At 45.2% G+C, this 23,823-nt stretch overlaps 1 protein-coding gene and 1 long non-coding RNA gene across 6 annotated transcripts in view; one reads left to right on the top strand and one right to left on the bottom strand.

Moving 5' to 3' along the window:
* LOC148056643 (uncharacterized) overlaps positions 1-23,823 on the top strand; it is a 207,037-nt gene that overhangs the window by 95,294 nt on the left and 87,920 nt on the right. For all 4 annotated transcript variants that reach the window (XR_015702511.1, XR_015702508.1, XR_015702510.1 and 1 more), the window contains exon 2: positions 16,899-16,996. This is a non-coding gene — a long non-coding RNA (uncharacterized LOC148056643). The remainder of the gene's footprint in view (positions 1-16,898; positions 16,997-23,823) is intronic.
* The window catches only part of LOC104021082 (vascular endothelial growth factor receptor kdr-like), a 142,137-nt gene that overhangs the window by 101,002 nt on the left and 17,312 nt on the right, over positions 1-23,823 (bottom strand). For both annotated transcript variants that reach the window (XM_009474572.2, XM_087748360.1), the window contains exon 2: positions 3,117-3,213. In XM_009474572.2, the coding sequence (XP_009472847.1) occupies positions 3,117-3,213 (97 nt within the window). The remainder of the gene's footprint in view (positions 1-3,116; positions 3,214-23,823) is intronic.

Here is a 23,823-nt window from a genome sequence, read left to right as displayed (position 1 = left end):
GCTGCACTTTGTGGGCTCTGGTGATGTGCTAGTGCCTGCTGTACATGCTTAGGAGGGGAAGATTATGGTCTTTTTGTAGAAGACTGGTTTTTGGTGGTCGATGTGGAAACTGGTGGGGTATGGGGGTAATCATCCGTGAATCTTTCTGGGGCAGAAGTTAATATTAGAGGGAGGCTGTTCTGTCTGTCTGTGTTTGCAGAGAAGCCACTCTTCGAAAGGACAGGGGGTTGACTCACCCCTTCTCACTCAGTGAATTCCCATTGACCCAATGGCATTTGCTGAGCTGAGGAAGGAGCAAGAACCTCTGGATTTCCCCAGCTGGGTGTTGCCAGGGAGAAATCCGGTCTAGACACATCGACTCAGTATAGAGGTGCTAATACCGAACGTATCTAACAAGCAAGCTGTGTGAAGTTTCCAGTTAGCGAGTAACTCTACCTACTCTTTCTGTGCCAGTGGCTTTGTAGTGGTGCAGTAGGTGCAAAAAGGGAACGCGTTTGCCAGCAAATTCAGTGACACTTAAACAAACATCCTCTTGGCCCCCGTTTCTGCCCGTCCTTTTGTCGCCTTCCTGAAGATGATGCGGACATGGGGCTGAACTCTTGAGGTTATTCCCAGCACGTAGCTGAACGAGAGCACTGGGAAAAGTGTGAATATCCTCTCTGGTGAACAGCCTCACCCTCGTTTTTGGATGCACTGTTGACTTGGACAACCCCACCTCATCCGTCATACCAGCTTCCTGCACTTCAGAGCGAAGAATTATTTTTTGACGCGGAGGTCCCTAGCCAGTGCTCTTTCCCTACCTTACTAACGTCATTAATGACGTAATGACCACCTCTGTCAAGAAACGGGGCTCCTGGCCCAGAATATGGAACAATGCCACTTCCCATTCAGACGCTCGACTCCCAGCACATCATCATGTCCCTGCCCCTCTCCCGTCGCCCAGTCTGGTGCCCATCAGGGCTGGAAGTCTGCAACACTGGCTCTGCAGAGCAGGTCAGGGATTTCACACACCTGTGCTTCCTTACATGTGCCCACTTTTTCCTCCTGCATATTTTATCCTGGTGGAAGATGAAGACTTTGGCTATTACTTTGGGATTTTCACACATCTGACAGAGAGGAGTCGCAGCAGTAGCTTTGGCCAGGCTGCCAAAAATCAGGAAATCCTGGCCAAGAACCTCAAATGAATGGAGTTTAAGGGAGAAGGGATGTTCACACAGAGTTACCACCCTCTTCAGCAGCTACCTGCTCGATCTGCTTTCTCGCGCTGTGCTCCATGCAGACCTAATGCCCCGTGGAAGTACAAAGGACTTCAGAGCTCCCTCCGGACCAGTCCAGAGCGAATCTGGGAGCGTGCAGATGCTGGTGTGGCAGAGGAGGCAGGATGAGAGACATCCACAAAGGACCCGTACAGAGAATCTCACACTCGACGTGCAGAAATCACACTTTGAGCTTCTGTTCCCAGCTCTTGTGTGACCTGAGTCAAGGAACTGAAGTGCTCTGGGCCTCTGTTCCCATGCTAGCACAGAAGCATGCTAGCAGATTTTTCTGTTTCTCAGACCTGCCGTGTGGATTTATTGCTTTGCATCCATAAAGCAATTTGGGACTGAAGTGCTAATAAGTTCTTCATCTATTTATTCATCTGGTGGTATGAGAAAAATAGGATGTCCCTGCAGATTAAAAAGGCAGTGGATGGAGAACTGCTGAAAAATATTGATTTAATTGGTCTGGAGGACTACACTGAACTCGTGTCCATGTAACGTGTTTTATGAAGCACTGCATCTGGATTTTAAAGGACTGTTTAAACTTTATGGCCATCATGCTTGCTGCTTGCCAAGCTAAAAATACCTCTGTAAGGTTGTTTTGACCTCATAAGCCACACGGCTAGCCGGAGGTATTTGGAAAAAAACTGCCTTACACTCCAGAAGACATCACAAATTTACACAGTATGAGTCAGTTTATCTTTCACTGTAACAATGAATTAAATAGACTAGGACAGAATCAGAAGGGACATAGGTGTCAGCATAAACTACAGCTTAGATTCACCTTCCCACTGCTTTTTCTTGCTGTTTCCAGTAACTTCTGTTGCAGGAAACCATCCACGTAGCGTCTACAGTCAAGGGGACTTTGCAAGAAGGTGTAAAAATAATGTGTGTGTGCGAGAGAGAGAGAGAAACTGTGATAGCCTGTATTACCTTAAGCCTTCTCTCCTGCAATGCTCTGGGAAGAAATTAAAAAGCAACCTCTCACAGTAGCTTGGCGTATAAATCACAGTCAGAACAAGCGACGCCTACGTACAGCTCAGTCTGAGGCCTTTTGTGTGAGCGAGCAAGCTAATGTACGTTTGACACAACAGAAAGTGCTCCGACTCTTTGTATTTTATATAGTTGTGTGCCAGTCAGCTGTGAGCACATGCTGTATCCCCCGTTTCCAGAGGATCGTCTCCCTGTAAACACACATGATTTCCAAAATCCTGCTTGTTTCTTGCCTGGCTAGTTTTTACACATGGTGCCAAGAATTGAAGAGCTGCCATAATTTACAATATCAGCGGTCTGCTTTTTTTTACGAGTCCTGGTTATCTTTGATTTAAAGAATATGATATGTTTAAACAGGTCAGGTCTTTGAATGTACACATACTAACTGCTGTTTATTTAACTGTCATCTTATAGGCTAGATGGTATTTGAGGTTAGGAAGTTTAAGCTCATATATATACGTAAAGAGCTAATGGCATGCCCTGGTGATCTTGTTTGTCATTTACTTATGGACAGGGAGCGAAAGAGTGATTTTAGCTGCCGAGGAGCTGAATCTGAACCTATTTTCAGATGAGGATTTTCCTTAAGCATGGTATGTCCCCCTCCCACGTGCTGACTCAGGATTTTGCTTGGGCCCCTTTACTACATAAAGAATCTGGCCAAGCTGAATGCTGACCTGAGACTTTCCTCCCTGCTCTATTCCAGCCCATCAAATTCTCCTCCGCACAGAAACGCACGTGAGGGGAAACAGCAAGGGTTCCCAGCTGGCTGCGCCGCGGTCTTTGCTCTGCCCTACCCAGAAGCTGTACTGTGCCAAGGTAATCAATACAGCCAAGGAAACCCAGCACTGCCGGAGCAATCCTTACCTGCATTTTATTTTTAGGGTGTCTCCCGATAAGATGACAATGTGGTCTTTTGCAATGCTTAGCGTTGGTTTCTCAAAAAATTCTTCCTCAGCAAGACCTGACCCAAATAAAGAAGAAATCATCATTAGACAGGCTATTCAGTATGGTCAGAACAGGCACAATGCAGCTGAGGCGAGCTTTTTGTTTTGTAAATAGTTCCTAATTTGGGGGCCCACACAGTGCTTGCATTTATACTGGTGCAATTCAGTTGAGCGTGGAGTTAGCCGTCAGATCCCCTTAGGTTGGTTTTAGTTTCCTTTATTCATCTCTTTCTTTTCTAACATTGAGCACCTCCATTCCTGCTAATAGTCTTTCTCTCCTTTTATTTAGAGCTAACTTTATTACTGAATTATTGCAGTTTTAAGAGAACAGATTCATTTCAAAAGGATTTTACAGACATATAAAAGTGGAAGGAGTCAGGTCTTTGGGAAATAATTTGATGTGTGAGCTCATACGTTACATTTTAATCAATGGGAGAAGAGAAAACAATAATTCTGGGGAGCAAGCCTTTGATTCACAACTGTGAAGCATCGGCTATATTAAAAGCAGATCAAAAATCTGCTGTTCTCCAAAGCACCGTTCACAAATACTGCATTTGAACTAAATAGCGAGCTGCTTGCTTTGCGGGCATCGTGGCTGTATACTGGTGTAATGCTCCAAGGCAAATTTGCAGTGGAGCCTGGGACACCGTCATCGGTGCTCGCATGACAAGGTTTGTCAGGTCTCTGATGACAACGGTCTTTAATGACAGTAGTGATAAAGGTCTCTCATCATCATCTCCTGGCTCAGGCGATGTCTCCTGAATGTGAAGCTGTCCTCAGTGAGATGCGTATCTGAGTGTACATCTATGACAATATAATTTTCAGAAAGTGAAACTGAGAAGAAGCAGAAGTGAGGTTGGCCAGGCTGGTTTCCTTGTCCAAATTCAAAGGAACATAATCAAGGAAAGGAGAAAACAGACTTAGATAAGTATCTCAATTTCCAAAGCTCTGACATTAAAGCCGTATGTTTTCTTTCCCCTCCTGCTCTTCAAATCTATATCTTCTCCTTTGCCTTGAACTTGATAAGCCAGAAATCTTTAGCTGGGCTTATAACAGAGGCATTATTCTCAGCAGAATAGTGAAGATAACATATCTAGCAAAAAGAGAAACATTAGGGTTTAACTTTTCAACTGGATGAAACAGTCATTTTCTTGCCTCCCACCTCCCAACTCTCATCTCTTTTCTGCTGGATTTGAGTAAAAGGCTCTCAGCCTGGCATATTCTCTCAGTGTGGACAGTGAATCACTCCCACTTTGCAGGGTCTGGCTTCTTCCATGAGCCATTCACGTTCCCATCGGTAACTCAGCGGAGGCCAGCTAATCTCACAGCAGCAGAGAACCCTTCCCAAAGGGGATCCTGCCCAGACAGCGTGTTGCTGGGCTCCCTCCGAAGGCATACTGACCCTTCCTATAGACCTCTGGCTGAGACTTTAAACTAGTCCTCCCCATTGCTTCAGGGTCAGAGATATCCCCTCTCTCCCCCAGTTTTGCATAACTGATGCCACTGTAGCTCTGTCTCCAAAGTCCTTTGCAGAATAAGAAGCTGGATTCTGGCCAGCACAAACTCCCTCCAGTGCATCTGTGTGACGTTACTCAGCATGGCCTTACCTAAAAACTGCCATGACGTGTAATGCTGTGGAAGCAAAAGAGCCAGTGGCTTCCAGCCCTGCAGTTCCCCGTTTCTTTTGAGAAGCACCGTTATTCCTAACCACGCTCAGGATGACACGTGCAGGGCGCAGCATCACATTTAGCAAAGAATCAACAACACTTTGCAGGAGGAGACACTATCAGGCAAGTACGCCCTTGCACTTGACTCCGAGTCCCCTCCGGTTTATAGGACCAACCCGTTCATGCGGAGCAGGGGCTGAGCTTTGGTGTGTGCTATTTCATGGTGCTGAGATATTTCAGTCTCTTAAGACCACGTGCTGAGCTTTGCAAATACAATCCAAAAAATGGCCAACAGCTTTGAATATGTTTGTCAAGTGTCATTTAATTTGCTAGCTGAGAGTTGTTCGGGTCCTGCGTAGCTCTCCCAGCTACCACCGTGATCTGCTCTGGGCTGTTTATGCTGTGACTTCAGCCAGGTGCTGCTTCAACTTAGAAAATCCTGGGGTTTGAAATAATCCTTTATTTCTTTCCTCTTGTGCCTTCAGTTTTTCTTAGGGCTTAGGGGGGCTTAGCTGATGCCTCGAGCTGGCCTTGTGCACAGGCCTGAATTTTAGCTCCTGTGAGCAAGGGTGACGCTGTCGGAGGGGCCTGGAGCGCGGTGCCAGGCAGCTGGCGTTAGACCTGAGCTGCTGTTGTGACCAGAGAGCAATGCAGTCTTTTATAATATTGGAGACTGTTTTTGCTAAAAGAAAGAAAAGTATTTTTCAATTATTCTGTTTATACTTCTGAGCTACTTCTTTCCCAAAGTTTATTTTGGCTTCGGGAGCTGAAGAAGAGAATAAGCAAAGTGTAATTTCAGTGCTTTTCTACCCCATGGAGGACAGGAGGAGACATTCCGCTGCCACACACACATGTGGTCGCTGCTGCCAGGTGACAGGGGGTTTATATAAATACAGCGTGCGCCCTTTCTGGCACACCAGAGCCAGCTGAGTGGACTGGAAGAAAAAAGTTTGATGGCAAAACTGAGGGAGTAGTGGGGGAAGAGGTTACGCTGTGCTACATCAGGACGCCTGATGCCCAAACTGGCAGGATGCTGCCTCACAACATATTTAACCTCCCGTGGTCCCTTTAGAGCTAGACTTCATTTTTTGAAGGCAAAGCTGGGGAGAGCCCCGGGGCATGTTGGATGAGAAGAAAAGGATCTACTCCACTTTCATATTTGTTTTATATATTTGAGGAGACTTGTGGCTTTAAGAAGGCATTAGGATGCTGCAAGCTGCTTTCTGCAGGGAGAAGCAGGCACGTAGGCTGCATCATGCGTGGCAGTGCATGCCCTCGTTCCCCACGATCCTGCACCCTAACATTTGTTTAGCCTGGGATGCAGGTAGATACCATTTAGCTTGTACAAAGACTGAGTCTTCTGGGACATTGTGTGCAGGTCTCTTACTTGCTGGTAAGCTTTAGATTGCAGGAGTTTATATAAAAACTTCATATAAAAACTCTCTGACTTGAAGAACAGCTTTCTGAGGTAGTGCTCTGTGGTACGCTGTAAAACCAGGACTACAACCTGCCCAGAGTGGGATGGGAGACCCACGCTGCTGGACCAAGTCCTGCTGAAGCTAATGTGCTCTGATTGCACAGCTCAAATTACAATGTCCAGGCCTAAAATAACATTCTCCTCATCTCTGCTAAATAATTTTGGTCCCTCTCTAAGGCTACAAGGGTCATAAAATTAAAAACAAGTACTCACGCCAACCATGTTATTACCATAGCAAAGCTCTGCAGAGGAACAAGCAGCTTGGCAGGCTCTGTTCTGCAGAACGAGGTACAACAGCGCAGGGAACAGCATGGGTACCATGGCTGTCCCTGCCGTTTCTCTGCGAAGCTAACGCTGCTGCCTGGCTGGGGTGAGGGACCTGGCGCAGCATCCTTCCTTAGATCCTCCGGCGTGGTTTGGGATAAGATGCCGGAGCGATAACACTGCAGAATTAGCAGAGCGCCCATTGCCTCCTGCAGAGTTACAAATAGGTCTTAGCACAACATCCCCTCTGTAAACCAAGGGAGAAAGATGGGCTCCTCCTGGGCAGTGACATGTTGCTTCTGATGTTGGGTTCCTGCCCTCAATTACTCGTTGCCAACACAAGTTGACTACAGCAAGACTCAAGAGCGTAGTGTCACCAGGCTGAAGACAGCCCCTAGAAAGAGCCCCGAGTCAGACAGACCTTCTGCCCAGGGCCTCATTGCACCGTTTCTAATTCTGGGAGTTTATTCTTACCTTCAGTTTAGACTTCAACATTCTGCTCTTGATGGTGAAAACGCCAAACACAGCACAACTACACAAATCCTCGGGAGTGAAATGTGAAAGGTTGACTGATACATTATCCAGGGAAGAAAAGTTATTGAAAACTGTTTTTCCTGGGATAATCTGATTTTGCGGCACAGCCAACGTTAAGGACGGGAGGATCCCCAGGCAGAGGGTAATGTGTGACCTCCCTCACCTCTCTGTCAGATGGTTTCTAACTCTGTCTCACTTGGCTGAGGGGGATCCCTCCCACGCTAAGCGAGTGCCTGATTGTTCATGCTAGGACCATCAGTGAGCGTGGATAAAAGCTATTTTTAATCTCTGTTCCTTAATGTAACAGCCTTCCTTCAAGCATCCTCTAGGCAGTGTAACTACCCAGTAGCTATCCCAAAAGAGCACTCACAAATGCTTGTGAGATTGAACGTATCTAGGTATCGTACGTAGTGACAGCTAACGTCAATATGATATCTGATTAGGAGATCCACATATCCCTTTTGGGCACTGCGGTGCACAGAAGAGGGGAAAACTGAAAGAACAGTATCAAAGAGCACCTAACCTCTGCATCAGATGACAAAGAAGCAATTGCGAGGCAAACCGGAGAGCACGGTGTTGACAGCTAAATGAAGCAGGTTAGACTGAGGCCCTGATTCCACAAGGACTTGGGCACACAAACAGCTTTTTACACATGATTGAACTCCAGGGACTATTCATGTGTGTAAAGTCACTCTTGTGCATAGATGTGGGCCCTAGGACACATCAGGTCCCATTAGAAAGGACTGGAAGTCAGAGTTTTAGAGCTGATTTTAGTGGGGGAAGGGGAGAGGCATATACACAACATTTAAAAACTGTTTTGTTCGTTGCTGGCAATAGATTGAGGATACTTTTGTAAGCCGTGCTTATCTTAAAGCATTTCTGAGTCAGAGCCTCGACCTGGAGCATAATCTGTGCTCCGAAAACGCTCTGGAATCAATGGGGGCTGTACAAACAGCGTGCGTGGCCCTGGTCACCAGTAATAAGGTGATCACCAGTAATATGGATCGTGCAGATGAAGAGCTGTTACCTATGCTGCCTGTCAGGGAAAAACTGGAGAAGCTCATTCTCTCCAAACAACTTTGTGTCGGCAGCGGTAAATGAGACGAAGGAGAGAGAACGTGCTGTCCCCTGGGATGCCAGGGGACCTCAGCACAAGCACACAGTGTGAGCACATCTGAAAAATGAACAGGTACCCATTTTAAAGGGTATTTTCATGACTGTATCTCCAAGGAAATCCTATTTTCACTAGAATTAGAAAACTGAAGGGTTCATTGCAAAGCTGTGTATGTTTAAACCAATGGTCTGTAATCATTTTAGGATTTATTTCAAGATTACCCCTTGTGAAAAGAGAAGACATGACAGTAGTGGCCAGCATTATTGTATCACAAGCCTTGCAATATTTGGTGTGTTTATTAAGTCTTCAGCTCCTGGAATCACTTTTCACTTGTTATAATCGAGTAATTTTCTATTATTTTAAAGGCTTAAAAAGACAGTAGCAAATAACGAAAAAGACCCACCTCCCCCCCCTTTTTGTTGTGAATTTGGGTGGGAGAAGGACATCCGATTTTTGATTCTGCTAGACTCGTGCATTGACATTAATAAAATGTCTTACGCTCTCTGTTCAAAATGCAAGATTTTCTAAAATAAATATTATTGCTAGCACTGACTTCCCCAGCAAAGAAGGAGGGATGCTCTTGTGGTGAAGATCTTGGCTGTAAGTCAGGAACAAACTTCTCAATTTTCTTTTCTGCCGGCTCGTGAGTTCTGTGTCAAGCCACCTGATGGGTACCGAGTCAGGAGGGAGGGCAAAGGCCCCGTGATGGGCTGCAGATGGGAACGTGTTGGTCAGAAAGGGTTGTTAGAGGGTAACTTACCCTCTAGACCTAATGTGGTTTGATTGCTTCTCTCCTATTCCATTTTGCTCCTGATTTGCTCAGGGAGTTGTTTTTGATCTCCTAAGCCTCAATTCACCATGTGTATATCGAGGATAATAATTTAACTTCTCTGTAAAGATTTAAACCCTTCCTCTTTTCCTATGCATCTGTAGGGCGCTTAGTGTAGGGGGGCTGTGACTCCTCCTCGGGTGCTGATGCAGGCCAAACCCCTGTACGGTACTGGTTTAGTCCCTGCTGAACTACTTTTCCTAGAGGAGGAAGAGAGGAGTAGGGGTTTAGACCCTGTCTCAGTACTAGCCTCACACGAGGTAGGAATGCCACTTTAACAAGTGCTCCATGTGCTGGAGGCTGGTAGCCAAGCTACTCTCCACATGCCCAGCCTGGATATCTCCGCTACATGATACTTCCAAGATAATTGCAAAATCAAGATAGATTACCCAAAAGCAGCGGGCAAACTAAAATAAGACAGCTCCACCACCTTTGCTGAGGAATCCAAACCACAGACATGTGGCAACTCTCACAATTGGAGGGTGAAACACAAAGAAGCAGATGATTAATGGACTCAAGAGGCAGGCTTGACTGTAATGGGAAAAACTAATCTCCCTGAAAAGCCTGTCCTTGGAAAGTGCATGGGAAATGGGCGGCAGATCCACCAGGAAAGTCCAGCTCATGCTCTGTATGCAGCTTGCTTCTCCATGCCACTGCCCAGGGACCAGGACCTCACCCTCACTTGATCAACCCACGCTCTTTCCCGCCAGCTGGGAAACCCACCCATGGGACTGCTGAGTGCTCTTGCAAGCCCCAGTCATCGTCTAGGCCAGAAGAGCAAAGAGCCCACGTACAGTGGGCCCCAGGGTCCCGTGAATACCCGTCAGTATCTTTTGCCAACATTGTCTCCCTTGCCTACACTGCTGCTATTCAAGCAGAATTATTTTTAAGGAAAATAGTTCAGCAACTTGAAGATTTTCTGTTTTCTTTGTTTGTTTAAGGGGAATGGTTACAAGCAGCATACCTTCCTGTTGTTTTCCACCTAGAAATAACCAGGAATCCCCCGGAGTGGTCCTGCAATAGAAATGCTGTGTGTGGGCACAGAACGAGCAACCTGTAGGCCAGAGCTTCCATTCCTACAGAAGCAGAAGCTGAAGAAGTTCATCCAAAATTAAATTAGCAATCACAAACTTATCGGGAGAGATGGCTAAGATTCCTTCAGGATATTCGAATGGTAGCATTAACCCAAGAGTATCTGCTGGCAAAGCAACAGGCTTCATGTGTTGGATGATTTTCCAAGCCAGAGAAGCTAGTATTTGTTTAGCTGACTCATGAGAAAGGGGAGCAGTTCACACCCATTCTTCTTCTCTGCCTGCCGCAAATACAAGTTTTGTGTAGCTCAGCCAGAGACAGTAGTTTGGGTGTAAATGTTCCTAGTGACAAGAGCAAAAAATTAAATCATTAGTCTCAAGCAGAGGAGACATCAACAACAGCACAGTAAAAACAACTGCTAAGTAGAGCAAGTGTTTAAAGATAAGATAAGACATTGGCCCTGCTCTTGGGATTTGTTCCTCAGAGGCTTTTCCTCGCCCACAGATGCATCAGCATTTCCTGATGGAGTGGCACAGGGTCACTCTGGTTTCCTTCCGTAATCAGCAGAAACCCTTCAGCAAGGCCACCTTATTGCTCCAAAACCCCTGTGTCAATTAACAGGAACTTTTCTCTGTTTTTCTGTCATCAAAACGTGATGGAGTTTGGAGTTCATGAACCTTTGGAGTTCAACTACACCTGCTCAGAGGCAACTCCCTGAATGTACAATGCCATGTGCTTTCTTGGCTGTCCATGATATGGATCGCTGTATCAGTTGCAGATTTATGGGAAGAGGTCACAGAGAGCAACTCTAGGTCAAAATTGTTTGGTCTTTGGCAGCAGCAGCTCATTAATCAGAGCCATTGTTTTCCCTCTGACACTGTAGAGCGTAGAGTCCTAAAGAATGACAGAGATATCACCACCCTGTGCTTATGTTGAGTTATGTAGCGAGGGGATGTGTCCTTTCTTTGTAACTGGATGACAAGTGGAGATCTTAGATCTACAGCCATAAAATAAACATGAAATCTGGGAAATGAGGTGGCAACATCTGCAATCATCTGCCATGCACTCAAGCACAGTTGAAAGTATTTAGGATATGCAGTAATCTCATGTCGATGGAAAAAAGGCTGGGAATGTTGTTATTTCTTGATCCAAATTATGGCAATTCCTCTGGGAAAGAGAAGACCTGGCACATCTCCATGATTAGCAAATATGCAGACCCAGTGGGAACGAGACACACAAAAAAAGAGACCACACTATGTGCTAAAGTCTTTAGGGGAAAAAAAAAGTAAAAAAATGTGAGGTATGAAACTGTCTTTGCCTCTCCACCAACGTGGTCTCCTGAGAAAAGCTTTAGGGTTGCAGATGCAAGTGTTTCCAATGATTCCCAGACAGGATTACTTCACAGGCGCTCCAGACATAGCTTTCATTCTTCCTTGACTTGACCATCCTGAGGAGAGGGCACATTCTTCAGACAAGGCCGCGAGTGAGAGGAGGAACGAGGGCACGCGTTGGTCTCTGGGATGAACCACCACGGGGAGCAGCCCCTGCAAGAGCCCGAGGTACCTCTCTGCTGGTGGCTTTGGCCCCAAGGTTCACCCTCCACTCTCACTGCAGTCCACCACAGCATATGTTCTGCCTGCCCTTCACCTCCTCCCAGAGGACTCAACAAACAAGGACTTGCAGCTACTCAGTCTTCAGATATGATATAGCATTTATCTGGAAGCGAATCTAGCCAAGATCTCCCTCCTTTCTCCAGAGCACTGGGTAGGAAAATGGGAAGGTAGAAGGCCATCTAGATCTGTCTCCACTGGGTCCTTTCCAGGCTTTCCTGTGTCCCTGTGTCAACTCAGAATTGTCGCCACAGGTGAACTCCTGGGAGCGTATTTGTGTAATGATGGATAGATAGCTGGGCATCTTTACTGCCTGTCAGCCCAACAGTTCTTCATAGCTACAGCCAGTAAACCATGGATCAAGTTATGATTCCAGCCTGTCAAAACCCTACATTCCGTTCACTTTAATCTAATCAGAATTGCTATATATAGGGTAATTTGTGTGCCGTGAGTAGTTACTTAGAAAGTTTCGGATGCTAAGGAAGGAATGTTTTAAAACTCTTTTAACTAAATTACTTTATTATTTCGAGTAGCTATCAGCAGATTAGCTCATTTATCAAAGGTGACATGTAAGGCTGAAAAGTCAACAGCAGTAATTCACAGCACTAAACACTGCGTTCGCTCACACATCGATGGGATTAAATTTGGCACCTCTCTATATTTCTTTCAAACTTATTTGTTTTGTACAGCTGCAAATAATGAGAGCAATTGTTGTGCTGACTCTGTTCCAAGAACTATTCCCCAACCTGCTCATGTGCACAGAAAGAATCAGTTGCTGTTGAAATCTATCTTGATGTGAGCCAGGACCGCTCATGAAAAACCCAAGTACTAGTGATTTCTCTCTTGTTCCTACCCAGTTTTAACATTTATACTGGAATTTTAACCTGGAATAAACGTTAAAATAAAGGCCTATGCTCAGGATAAGAGTAAAGCTCTCAGGTGCAATATTTCATTAGAGAGAATGGATTTTTTTTTAAGTTAGAGCAGTGGTAGAAAGGTTTTCAATAGGTCTTCTCTTCTATATAGTTTTATACCTTTCTCCTTGTTTTCTATTGAAGTGACAATAGCCATCAGATTAAAAAAAAATCATCTTCTTTTCTGTGTGGATATGATATGGTAATTTTTTTTTTTAACTTGTTAATCACAACATTATTGCACCCGTCTTGGCAGACTGGCAATACACACGGTGGTTCCCGTGCTATGGGGGCACCTCCTGCGGAGGGGACATGGTGCAGCAAGGCAATAGTAAAGCTGCACGCGGGTTAGTCTGCTCACAAGGCGGGAGACAGAGAGAATGCAGTGGGGTTTATTTTTCTGAAGGCAAGAAGTTGCCTTTAGTTCAGTGTTTAGGAGGCAATGCAATGACCCATACGTGCATCAGTTTATAGTTTATCCCGACTGCCAGTAGAGGTCAGACTTTAAGCTGGCACCGTAAAATATTAAGGAGGGATTTCCCTTAGGTTTCCATAAAAGTTGCTATCAGGAGCGACCATCAGTGGTGAAATGAATTTTTTGCCAGAATTCAATAAAATAGCGCTGGTTTCACACGTGTTGAGTCTGTTCTGGTATCTGGTTGTACAGGCGCCCAGAGCACGCTGCTAGAGCCATAGATCGAATCTAGTCCCCAGCATATTTAAAGTCTAATCATGAAACAACCTTCAATAATAATTTAGAGCTGCCAGACTTGTTTCTGAAGGAGAGCTTTGGTACCATGGGGGCTTGGAGAATAACACTCACATAAATGAAAAGCAAACAGATGAAACTGAAAGTTCTTCAGGTTAAAGAGGCTGGTAAATTAAGTTTCACTTGGCCGTGCCACCCAAATTAAAGCACTGGCCCGTATTAACCCAAAATACAACCCCACTTGCCATATCTACCTATATTTACATAGCTGTTGAGGGGTGATGACTTTGAAATTCACCTACCCTGGCTGTTTAAGTTCTTAGCCAGAACATGCATTGACAGAGAAATTTTGCATCTAACATAAGGTAATATTAACAAGAGACACAGTATTTCAAACTACTGAGCCAATTAAATTATTGTACTGTTTGTCAGCTTACTCCTTTGGTAGTAAAATATGATGATAATTCACCCTAAGTAAAAGACTTTGGAAAAGTGTAAGATGGATACCCTAGAGAGACATTAAAATGCCCAGAGTAGAAGAGAAAGAAGTTACACAATCCCTGAAACTCTGGTTTACCAAAAAGTGTGTTTCTTTGAAAGCATTGTACGGTCTCTGCCTGTATGTATCAAATGAGAGGAGGGTGCTCGCTCACATCCCTCCTCTACCATCTGCAGACTGAATCGGTGACTCCCAAGTCTGTCGTCTTGTTTCCTCAGCCGCTTGCACATGAGGCTGTTGGTAACCCCCCCAAAGTAGCTGTACCATATCCATAAGCACTGTACGGTACAGAATGACCTTTATAAGATCTGAAAAAAGATGTTTCAAGCCAACGGATGGGAATTATCAGGATATGCCATGTGGATCCGCTCTGGATCCTGTCTTTCCTTCCGGAAATCTTTGTACATGGAAATGATTTGTTTGTAGTGGTTTGAGTTGGTAGAGCCGGATGAGGCTTAAGAGGGAGACTAACACAGTCCTTCATTTGTTTCGGTTTGGTGAAAACTGTTTAGATGAGATGGACACATTCCTAAACAGACTAGCATGGGCCTTCAATGCAGACAGGGTCGGTAAGGAAACCTGCTAGGATCTCACAAGCCAAAGAAGAAGGAAACTGGTCCCTACATCTAGGCTGGTGGCTCAGCTCCACTGAAGACAAAAATATTTCAGAGCCACAGAGATGTCTGTTTTTAAGAAAGCATGAGTTTACTTGCATGTTGCAAGTTATTATTTTAGAGTATCATCTTCTCTGTGTTCTTTGATGTTCAGTCAAGGATCAGTAGCCCAAGTCTAAGGAAGGGAACAGTTAAGATACTAAATACATGCAACTAGATCTCAGTTTTGTAGCTCGACTCTGACACCTCAGGTGTCAAGGACTTTTATACAGACAATTTTGCCTCAATGTCGTATGAGTGTTCTGCCAGTTTTCCATATCTCCAGCAAAATGTCAGTACGGTTTAAACCCACATCCCTTTTGCTGCTAATCTGGTTATTTGCCACATTGTTTAACCTGAAGACCAAGAGCCCTTCTGATGGATCCGATACTACTTTCTTGCATAGCACACTGTAACGGGGCCTTTAGAGGCTACAATAATAAAATTTTTGTAAATCGGAGTGCTTAACAGGAGAGGTTGGAATCACAGGAGATCCGATACCAAGGGCAGCTATTTATCTGCTTTTTCTGTTGCAACTGGTAAGAGTCTAGGGAGAGAAAAGAAAATCTTGCCAAGGTTGAGTTATATCAGCCTGTGTAATTTGTCTCCCAAAGGAAGCAATGATGCCAGCCCTATCTTTAGGAATATTTAAAATTAGATGAGATAAAGCGCTAGGTGATGTCCTTCAGAAAACATTTGTTGGTGACCTACATGAAGTAATCTGTAAGAGCTTCAGCTGCCACATTTAGGCAGTATTAGGGCAATGATGCTGCTGAGGTGGCCTGCCAGGGCCTGGCCCCTGAGGTAAAGGTCTCTTCCCTTTCCAGACTTCTTTGGTGCTACCTCAGCACTGCTGAGATTCAAAGGCAGAGTGGGCGTTCGTAGCTTTGGACTTAAAAGTGTCCATCATCCAGACCTCAAAAGAGGCCTATGGCTCTTTTCTAGGAAGTGCAAGAGCTGACAGATGAATTTGGATGAGGTTCTGCTGAAGGATAAGAGGGTGGCTTGCAAAACAACCTCTGACTGTGCTCCATAGCTAAATCCTAGTATTGCCATCAAGCAAGATGACTGCCCACGGACCACCAAATGCTTACTGATTAGCTGCTCAGAGAGACCGCCTCTTTTCTCAGGCCACATGCCCCAAGATTTCCTACTTGGAGCCTTGCCGGTGTGAATCCGGCAGTCGGCCCTGCTCCCTGGGGGTGACGGTGGGTCGTATAGGCAGCATCACACAAACTCTGGTGGAAACTGGGCAACACGTGTTCTCAGGCCCTTTTCACAGTGGTGGATTCCTCCTCCCCATCTCATTCCTCATCCCCAGACCTCTTTTCTAGGAAAAATATCAGCTTGCACAGGAACACTTCTTTGTAAAGAACATCTGTATCCTCCTGTGTGATGAATCACTGACCTGCAGAAGGAGCAGGCCAAGGGAAGGCCACGGGAGGGATGGAGTTGAAATCAGAACAGGGAAGGTGGATGATCAGAGTGAAGCAGAACAAAAGCCCACCCTAGTTACCATCATTTTATCGTTTTTCCTTGAGCTATAAATCCAGAAGCAAATGAGCCAGAGACTCCTGAGATCAACTCAATTGAAGTGCCACACTAAACAGAGATGGGTTTGACCAAATCACAGGGATTGCATGTGTCAGAAACCTGTAAATGCTTAGTGTCAGTAAAATCTGCTTGGTGGGTAATTACTTTGTTTTCTCAGTTTCTTAAGTTTACCCATTAAGAAGAAATGGGCTGAAACCAACTTTGGACTTGATGCTGGAATCTGTTTTCGATCAGCTCTGTGTTCCACTTCCACTGGCTTTGTCTGTGTGCCTGTCTCAAGAGGCTTTCCTTTTTTTTTGTTTGTTTTGAAGGGTGGGAGGTTGCTATTTTGGGAGACAAAATAAAAACTGTTTGCTAGAGATGGTGAGAGAGAACCTAACGATCTCCTTAAAAACCAATCCCAGTTTCAGTTAGGTTTCCACGGCCCCAGGCGTTGTTATGCTATCTCTTGCCTGCTGCCTCCCTGGGTAGTTTGGCCTAACTAGGTCTGGAGGCTGGTTTCCTCCCTGGTTTGCATTAAGCTGGAAAGTACCAATCGGACCCAGGGAATTGGCTGCAAATCATTTGTGAAATCCTTCTTAATGACAAACTCCATCAGGCCGTGGAACAGGGCTTCAATCACTTCCTTACGGCCTCCACCGCACCGTTACCCTGACATGACCCCAGCTTCTCCCCTGTTTGTTAGGCTTCTCCGCAGCTGTGACATAATGTTTTTGATGGCAGGGTTTGGAGGAATTCTGCTTGTGGCAAAGCAGGAATCTGCTTTGAATTAGCACTGCACATATTTATCAAGTCTACATAGCATGGCTGCCTGTTGACAAAAGTCCCTTCTTCTGTCCCCCGCAGGTTTCCAGATCAGCTCACTTGACCTACGAAGGTTCGGAGGAAAAGCAGTTGCTGGTGCCGGGGCGCAGCCTCCTGCAAGCCCAGAGGAGGGCCGGCAGGTGGGTGATACACCAGGTGTGATGCCCAGAGCTCAGCTTGCTTCTTTAATGCCAGGTCCTGACTTTTGGGTTTGCTTTGAGGCGCTTTGGGGGGGGTCAGACACTTAAAGGACTCCTTTGCCTTGCCGCCCTGGGGCTGGCTGTAGCCTCCGTGCTGCTGCAGCCCCTTAGCTAGAGCAGTTCCTTCTCTAACAGGTTGCTTAGGTTGCAGCAGATCAGTTCATCATCGGCAAAAACTATGGCACAGGGGAGATGATTGCACGGTGACCTTGGAAACAGGAGATTTGCTTTTGGGATCCTGCTTTTAAAGGTGCTTTACCACAGTCAATTCCAAGAAAAGAAAACATTGCCAGGCACCCAGGAGCAGATCCGGTTTGCATTAAAGCCACCTATGCCACTTAGCAAAAGCTGGGCAGGAAATTCTTCTCTCTTCATGTCTAAATATTTAAGATCTATTTATTTATTTTAATTCCTGTTGTGCATAGGGATAAAACACAAATCCTTCAAAGGTTTTTCTTATTATGAAAAGCAGCAACAGAAAAAGACTCATCTAAAAATAGCCAGATATTTAGGGCAGCCCCCGGTAGTGGGAGACCCAGATTCAGAGGCTTGATTCCACCAAGGAACGTGGCCTCTCCAGCATCCTACGCATGCATCTCAATGACAAGCTCATGGCATCGTTGGGTTGTGACCAGAAACACCATCCTGGCTGGAGAACCTTTCCTGGAAAACTGCATCTAGCCCAGCCACTTTCTACACAGAATTTTGCCACAGTGTAATTTTCTAATGAAAAGCTGTTTTGTTATAAAACCCCTAAATGGTTCTATTTTTACGATTGATTTCAAAAAGAGCAGAAACAAGCACATCACTGTTTTCTTTTCCTAAAAATCTCACCTCTTCAGCCCAAGAGTTTATTGCAGTTCCTATAGACAGACAAAACGTGCAGTTGCCCTTTGAACAATAAAATTAGTTCTTGTGCTGGATAGTTAACAAAATCAATAAATGTGACTCTAAAAGTAATTAAATGCAGAAAGCAGCTCCTGGTTTTGGAGCTCTCTCCTGACTACCTCTTGCAGACTATCGGAAGCCCTGGTAAGAAATACAGAACTACAGGAGAATGGCTAAGAGAAAAAGGAATCATGAAAGTTAAGTGAGCACTGAATGAAAGCAAAGTGAAAACTTTATGTCACCAGGAAAGAAAAATGTCACCATTGGGATTCAGGAGGAGAAAAGTACCAAGGTGGGAGATGAAAGAAGAATGCAAATGCACGCAGGCAATTAATAAGGTTCCTTCCCATCCTGAATCCACACATACAGCCTTGCTTTGCTGCACTGAGATTTCAGAGAACTAATCCCAATAATGAAGTCCAGATCTGACACGCTGCAGAGCAAGCAAACAGCTTATCAAGGTAGAGCAAGCATTTGCTGGGGTCCTTGCTTGCTTCTTTCAGAGGTCTGTTCCCTCTTGGCATGATTAGTCAGTAAAATTTTTAGTAAGGCATATAAATTTTGGTCTGGCAGATGTGAACTATGTTACTGAGGGATTTCTCCACATGCTGAAGCAAATCAACAGGTTCCTAGCGTCTCTTGCTGAATATGGTGGTATTTGTGCACGATATATATATCAGGGGAAGAGGGGTAAGCAATGCCCACTATGGAGAAACAGATACATTGAAAAAGCAAGTATTGCACAGCCAAGTAAAGGTGTGTTTTATTTTTTTCTGGATGTGCCGTATGGTTATACAGATGCCTTTATCTGCATGACCAAGCCAAGATGAGACCAGCCACTAGTCTAGCCAGCAACACACAGTACTTTGACTCAAAGAAACATGATGGTTTTCCAGCTGGAAAGGGAGGCTGGCCATTTTGTTGCACTCTTAAGCTATTGAAATGTTTATATCAACTTAAAACAGACTCTTGGGGAGAGTACAAAAACAAAGATGAATTTTCAGGCTGAGACCTCAGATGCCAAATTGTAAACCCTTGGCTAAAAGGTCTTAGGGTAGTAACAACTGCCCAGCATTAACTGCATAGCAGTGGTTCATACAGGAGCCATAAGAATAAAGATAGTATTTAGGAAAATTTTGAGGCATTTCATTTGGGCTTTAGTGCAAGGTCACAGGATGTAAGCAGCTTTGGGAGCAAAAAAAAAAAAACCAAACATTGTTTGAGGGTAAAAAGAGCTGTATGTCCAGCACCAGTCCTGCAAACCTCATTCACAAGAGCTGTTGTGTCGATGTGAACATCTGTGCAGTGGGCATACTCCTCGGAGCCCAGGTTGACTCCACCTTGCAGTCCAAGATGAAGAGATCATGACACTGGGCAATGGCACCATAATTAAGGGGCAGTTTCCACTGCGAGGAAACAGAAACTCTCATGTGCTCACACCACCGCTGGGAAGAAGGACAGCAGATCAGTTCTGGTATTCTTAATTTATTTGAGCTATTTTTAAATGACAACTCCCTAAACCAAGTATTAGATCAGTTTAGATTTTTAAAAATCCTTCTAAAAGGGTTCTGTTTGTTTATTTTTCAGAGAGTTTTGTTTGTTTGGCTTTTGGCCATGAAAATATAGTTCATCTTAAGAGATTTAATGTGATTGTACCGGGATATCAAAAAAGCATGGTTCAGTAGTCTGTTATGGGGCTCAGAAAACATGATCCAATTCCTACCAGTAGAATGGTACTCTCCTGATGGGCGAGTGCCATCCAGCCCCATACCTACACAGCAGAAGTGCTAATGTTTGAGTGCAGTCCCAGGGCCTGAATCAGATCGGTTTTACTGCTGTGCACCAACTGATTTTACCCTGATCTCCCCAAACACACACGAGCAGCAATGCGGACGGTGCAGCCCGCCTGCTCGCCGGTTAACAATGCTAAGCGCGACCTGTTTACTGTTTGAAAATGCATATGTATGAGTAATTGTGTGATTCGTTTCATTGTCTTTGCTGTTCCTTAGACCAGCCATACAGTTATTGTACAAGATGTGTTATTTTATTGCCGCAGTGAACAAGGGAACTTTCTCTTTTCCCTGGTTTTCAGAAAAATGTGGGATGTTAGGAAGGGGTCAAAGAAAAAGAAGGAAAATTTGTCATTTTTCCTTTCAAGTCTCCAGTTCTGAACTTGGTTAGAATCTTCCACGTGTCCTATATGGACTTAGACCCTCTTGACACAGTCTCTTAAGCCAATGAGTTGCAGTAGGGCCTGAATTTAGCTATGACTTCAGTCTCTCTGGCCCTTCCTGGGCATCTTATTCACTAGTGGAACAAGACCCTTTGCAGCAGATCCAAACTGCCTCTTGCACTGGAAGCAGCAGCTCGGCCTCTTAGACATTCCCACTTTGCATCAGGTTTACAAGCTGAATTTTACAATTTTATCATGTACCTCCCTATACTGACATAAGATCTCATTGTAGTTTAAAGGGAAAATAAATCTGCAAGTGTGTTCTTACATGGTAGAAGGATTATAGAGTTGTAATTCAGATATCTAGCAATAAAATAGAAAGCAATGAGAAGGCTCATGTAGAAACCTTCCATTTGCAAACTTCTGCAATATGCTAATTTATCTGTCCCACTGATGATTCCTTAAATGAACATTTATTATTGCAGACCTGAATCCTGAGGATCTGGAGAACAGTAACATGCAAAGCTTCTTTCCCCTTCTCATTAAGCCCTGCTTTAACTGTGAGGTTTAGGACCTGCAGTCTTTGCTGACCCTCCAGGACAGCCGCAGGAAGAGGGAGGAAAGGAAATCGTTTTGTATTCAGATCCAAATATAAAATCAGCTTGATATTCTTTTCTCCCTCATCCAGCGATTCACGTTCCTCCCTGCTTCTGAATTCCCCTGACGCTGCAAAATCAGTGCACTTTGGTGAGTCCTTAATGCAAAGTCCAACAGAAAAAGTAATCCCAGTACAAAGTTGAATGTTTTTCTAAGTGAAATGGAAACAGGATAAAATCTGCAGCTTTAGCTCTTCTGTTCTCTTAAAAGAGAAGACTGCTCACCCCAATCCCGTGCGGGATTCAGCAAAAGAGAAAGGTGCTTTCAGTTATAAAAGACCTCGGCTGTCTGATTCTTGTTCCAAAACATGGTGAGGCTCCTCCCGAAGCTCACAGCCATGGTATCCCACCCTCGCCACGCTCTCTGTTCCCATACCAGGCCAGGACGGGCACTCAGTGTCGCACAGTGCGCAGTGAGAGGCTGCCCGGCTTTGAGAGAAGGCAGAAAACACCAGGAGTCACCCCAAGATAAACCCGTTTCCCCACAATTTCCATCTCTCTCCTGCAGATCTAGGAGGAACACATAAGGGGCTGACAAGCCCCGAGATTTTGTCTCCCTCTTAAGAGTTAAATCTGTTTTGCTGTGACATGAGCTATTCTTCCCAGAGCAGCGATCAGCTGGTGGCACCTCTAAACCATGGGAGGCTTATGAGGGCAAAGCTTGGAGCTGGTGCTTTGGGTGGGGGTGAATTTGCACCCCTCGCCGCCCTTCACAGGGGTTCATTGTGCACATGTATCCAGCCTGGCTTTCTTCTCATAATGTGCTTTCATCTGTCCCCGTTTTAAAGAAACCAGTGACCACCCCACCCTGTCATACAACGGTATGGCTATTTACCACTTTGAAAGGAAATCCCATGTCACAACCCCTAGGAGCACAAGGAATAATGTCCGGAATTCCTTTATCTGTGACTAGCCCTGGCACACAGTCTCTTTCCCGTCTCTTAAGTATACACAAAGATATTCTTTTCTTTTGTCAAGGCAATGGGCCCAGATTTTAATGATGGTTTATTAAAAAAAAAAAAAAGGCTTTGGCAAGACTCAAGAACAAACGTTCTCTGACTTTAGGCCCTTTTGTTCTTCAAGGTGAAAAGTGACTATAAAGAATAAGGAAAAATGAATCACTGGTCTTTGCCCTCCATAGTAAATTTGACCTCCACTGTTTGAACAGTACCTAAAATCGGTGTCCTGGGCTCATCAGGGAAGTAATGTGATGTGTCTTTCTCCATGGCTGCTCTGCATGCTGATTTTGTTTAAAGTAATCAAAATGACTCTTTGGGCATTGCAATTTTTTAACCCTTAGCTCCGAGGCTTCTGTTCATGTTTCCATGTCAAATTTTGCCCAACTAAAGGTCATACTTATCTCATCAGTTTGTGGAGTGATGGAGTAAAAGGCAGTAATGGACACTATCAATTCTGAGGGCAGCGCTGCCCTCGGATGAGCGGATGGGAAGGAGTGGGACCCAGCCTGTACTTAAGTGCCCCCATGCACATGGGTCCATTGCTCTGGCTGTTTCCTGCACCCACCAAGCCTTGCAGCTCTGTAATCCCTTCTGCTCACTCTGTAAAGACGACGACCAGGGGCTGACGTCTATCTGAGCCATCCTCCCAGGGCTGGCAGACACAGGGCATCTCTGCGATGCTTGTGCCCGTCCATAGCATGAGCTAGGAGCCTCCAGGGTTACCCACGACATCCCGAGCTGCACTGGGTGCCTCTGCGTGGGCAGCTGAATCAGGCGCCGACATTTGCCTCCTTCCAGGCCAGCAGAACAATGCAGGGTGCAACCCGGACCATCAGCTCCAGGAGAGAGGGGAGGGAAATCTATAGTAGGAAATGGCTGGGAGCAAGGAAGTTGCAACAGAAATATTGGCACCAGCAGTCTGAGGGAGGCGGGGGTGGCCAGCAGGAGAAGGAATCTTTCCAGGAAAAGAACATTTGTATTAGATACTTCCAAAAATAAAATATCACCATGTTCTAAATATTGGCAGCACTGCTGGCTTGGCCTGCCACTCTTTTCGGCACTCTTGCAAATCATTTTCAAAAAAGTGTTTATGATCCTTCGCTTTTGAGTCCTCCCATGCAAAAAGAAAGACGCATGCCAACGGGGGGCCACAGAGCAACCCCGAGTGATTCATGGCACCCTCTTCTCACTGGGTGGTGATATTAGAAAGCTGACAGCCTTGTTGCAGTACAAATAACTCACCAGCTGGAGCTTACTGGCTCTTTTATTTATATTCCTACAGCACACAGGCAATGCCAGATGTGCTGTCCCTGATTCATGTGTATTGTGTTTGATGTCTCTCGTCAGAATCAACCCTGGGCTAAATCCAGAAACTAAACTGTTTTTAGCAGAGATAAATATTTAGGCAAGTCTGTGATTGGCAAGAACCCGTCCCTCCCTTTGCATCCCCTTTAAAACTGAAATAAAGGTAGCAGCTCTGAGCGTGAGCACATCAAAGATCTTGTCTACACAGGAGGAACAGTGTGCTCTCACTGCTGACTGAGCAACCAGCATTTAATAAGTCTCCAAAGGAGAGGAGAACTCAGCAAGAGAGGGCTTTCCAGGGGCTGAAACCGGAGCATTTACACAGCATTGCGTCTATGCACTGGACCACAGCATCAGATTGGCACCTGCTCTTATCTGTGTACCGTCAGGCTTTCTCCTGTCTCTAGGGCATGACACACAGTTGATGATAGAAGATGCTATCGTGGACTCTGACAACAGCAGGGGAATAAATTACACTGCTTGCCCTGCCTTTTGTCAGGTGTGAATGCCTGTGTAATAAGCTGAATTTGGATGCCTGTTAGTTGTAAGTCTTGATTTTCCTTTGCCTGTGGTGTTCTGGTCCGCAAAGTATGTATATAACACAAAGGTTTCGGTTGTAGGACAGTGTGTGGAGAGGCCGTATACATGGGTTTTTCCTTGCTTGTTGACAAGCTCACTTATTCTCCACTTACTGAGTGACCTATGCTACGTGAATAAATCCAGCACGACTCTCTGAGCTTTGTTGCAAGGTCTCCTGAGGATGGCCTCTCTTTCCTATGGTGGGAT

This window comes from Nipponia nippon, unplaced genomic scaffold, assembly GCF_047370975.1.
Source record: "Nipponia nippon isolate SJK-2023a ecotype South Korea unplaced genomic scaffold, ASM4737097v1 scaffold_12, whole genome shotgun sequence".
In the NCBI taxonomy this organism is placed as follows: domain Eukaryota; kingdom Metazoa; phylum Chordata; class Aves; order Pelecaniformes; family Threskiornithidae; genus Nipponia; species Nipponia nippon.
Note: the sequence above shows the minus strand (reverse complement) of the source record. Positions and strands in the feature narration are given on the sequence as shown.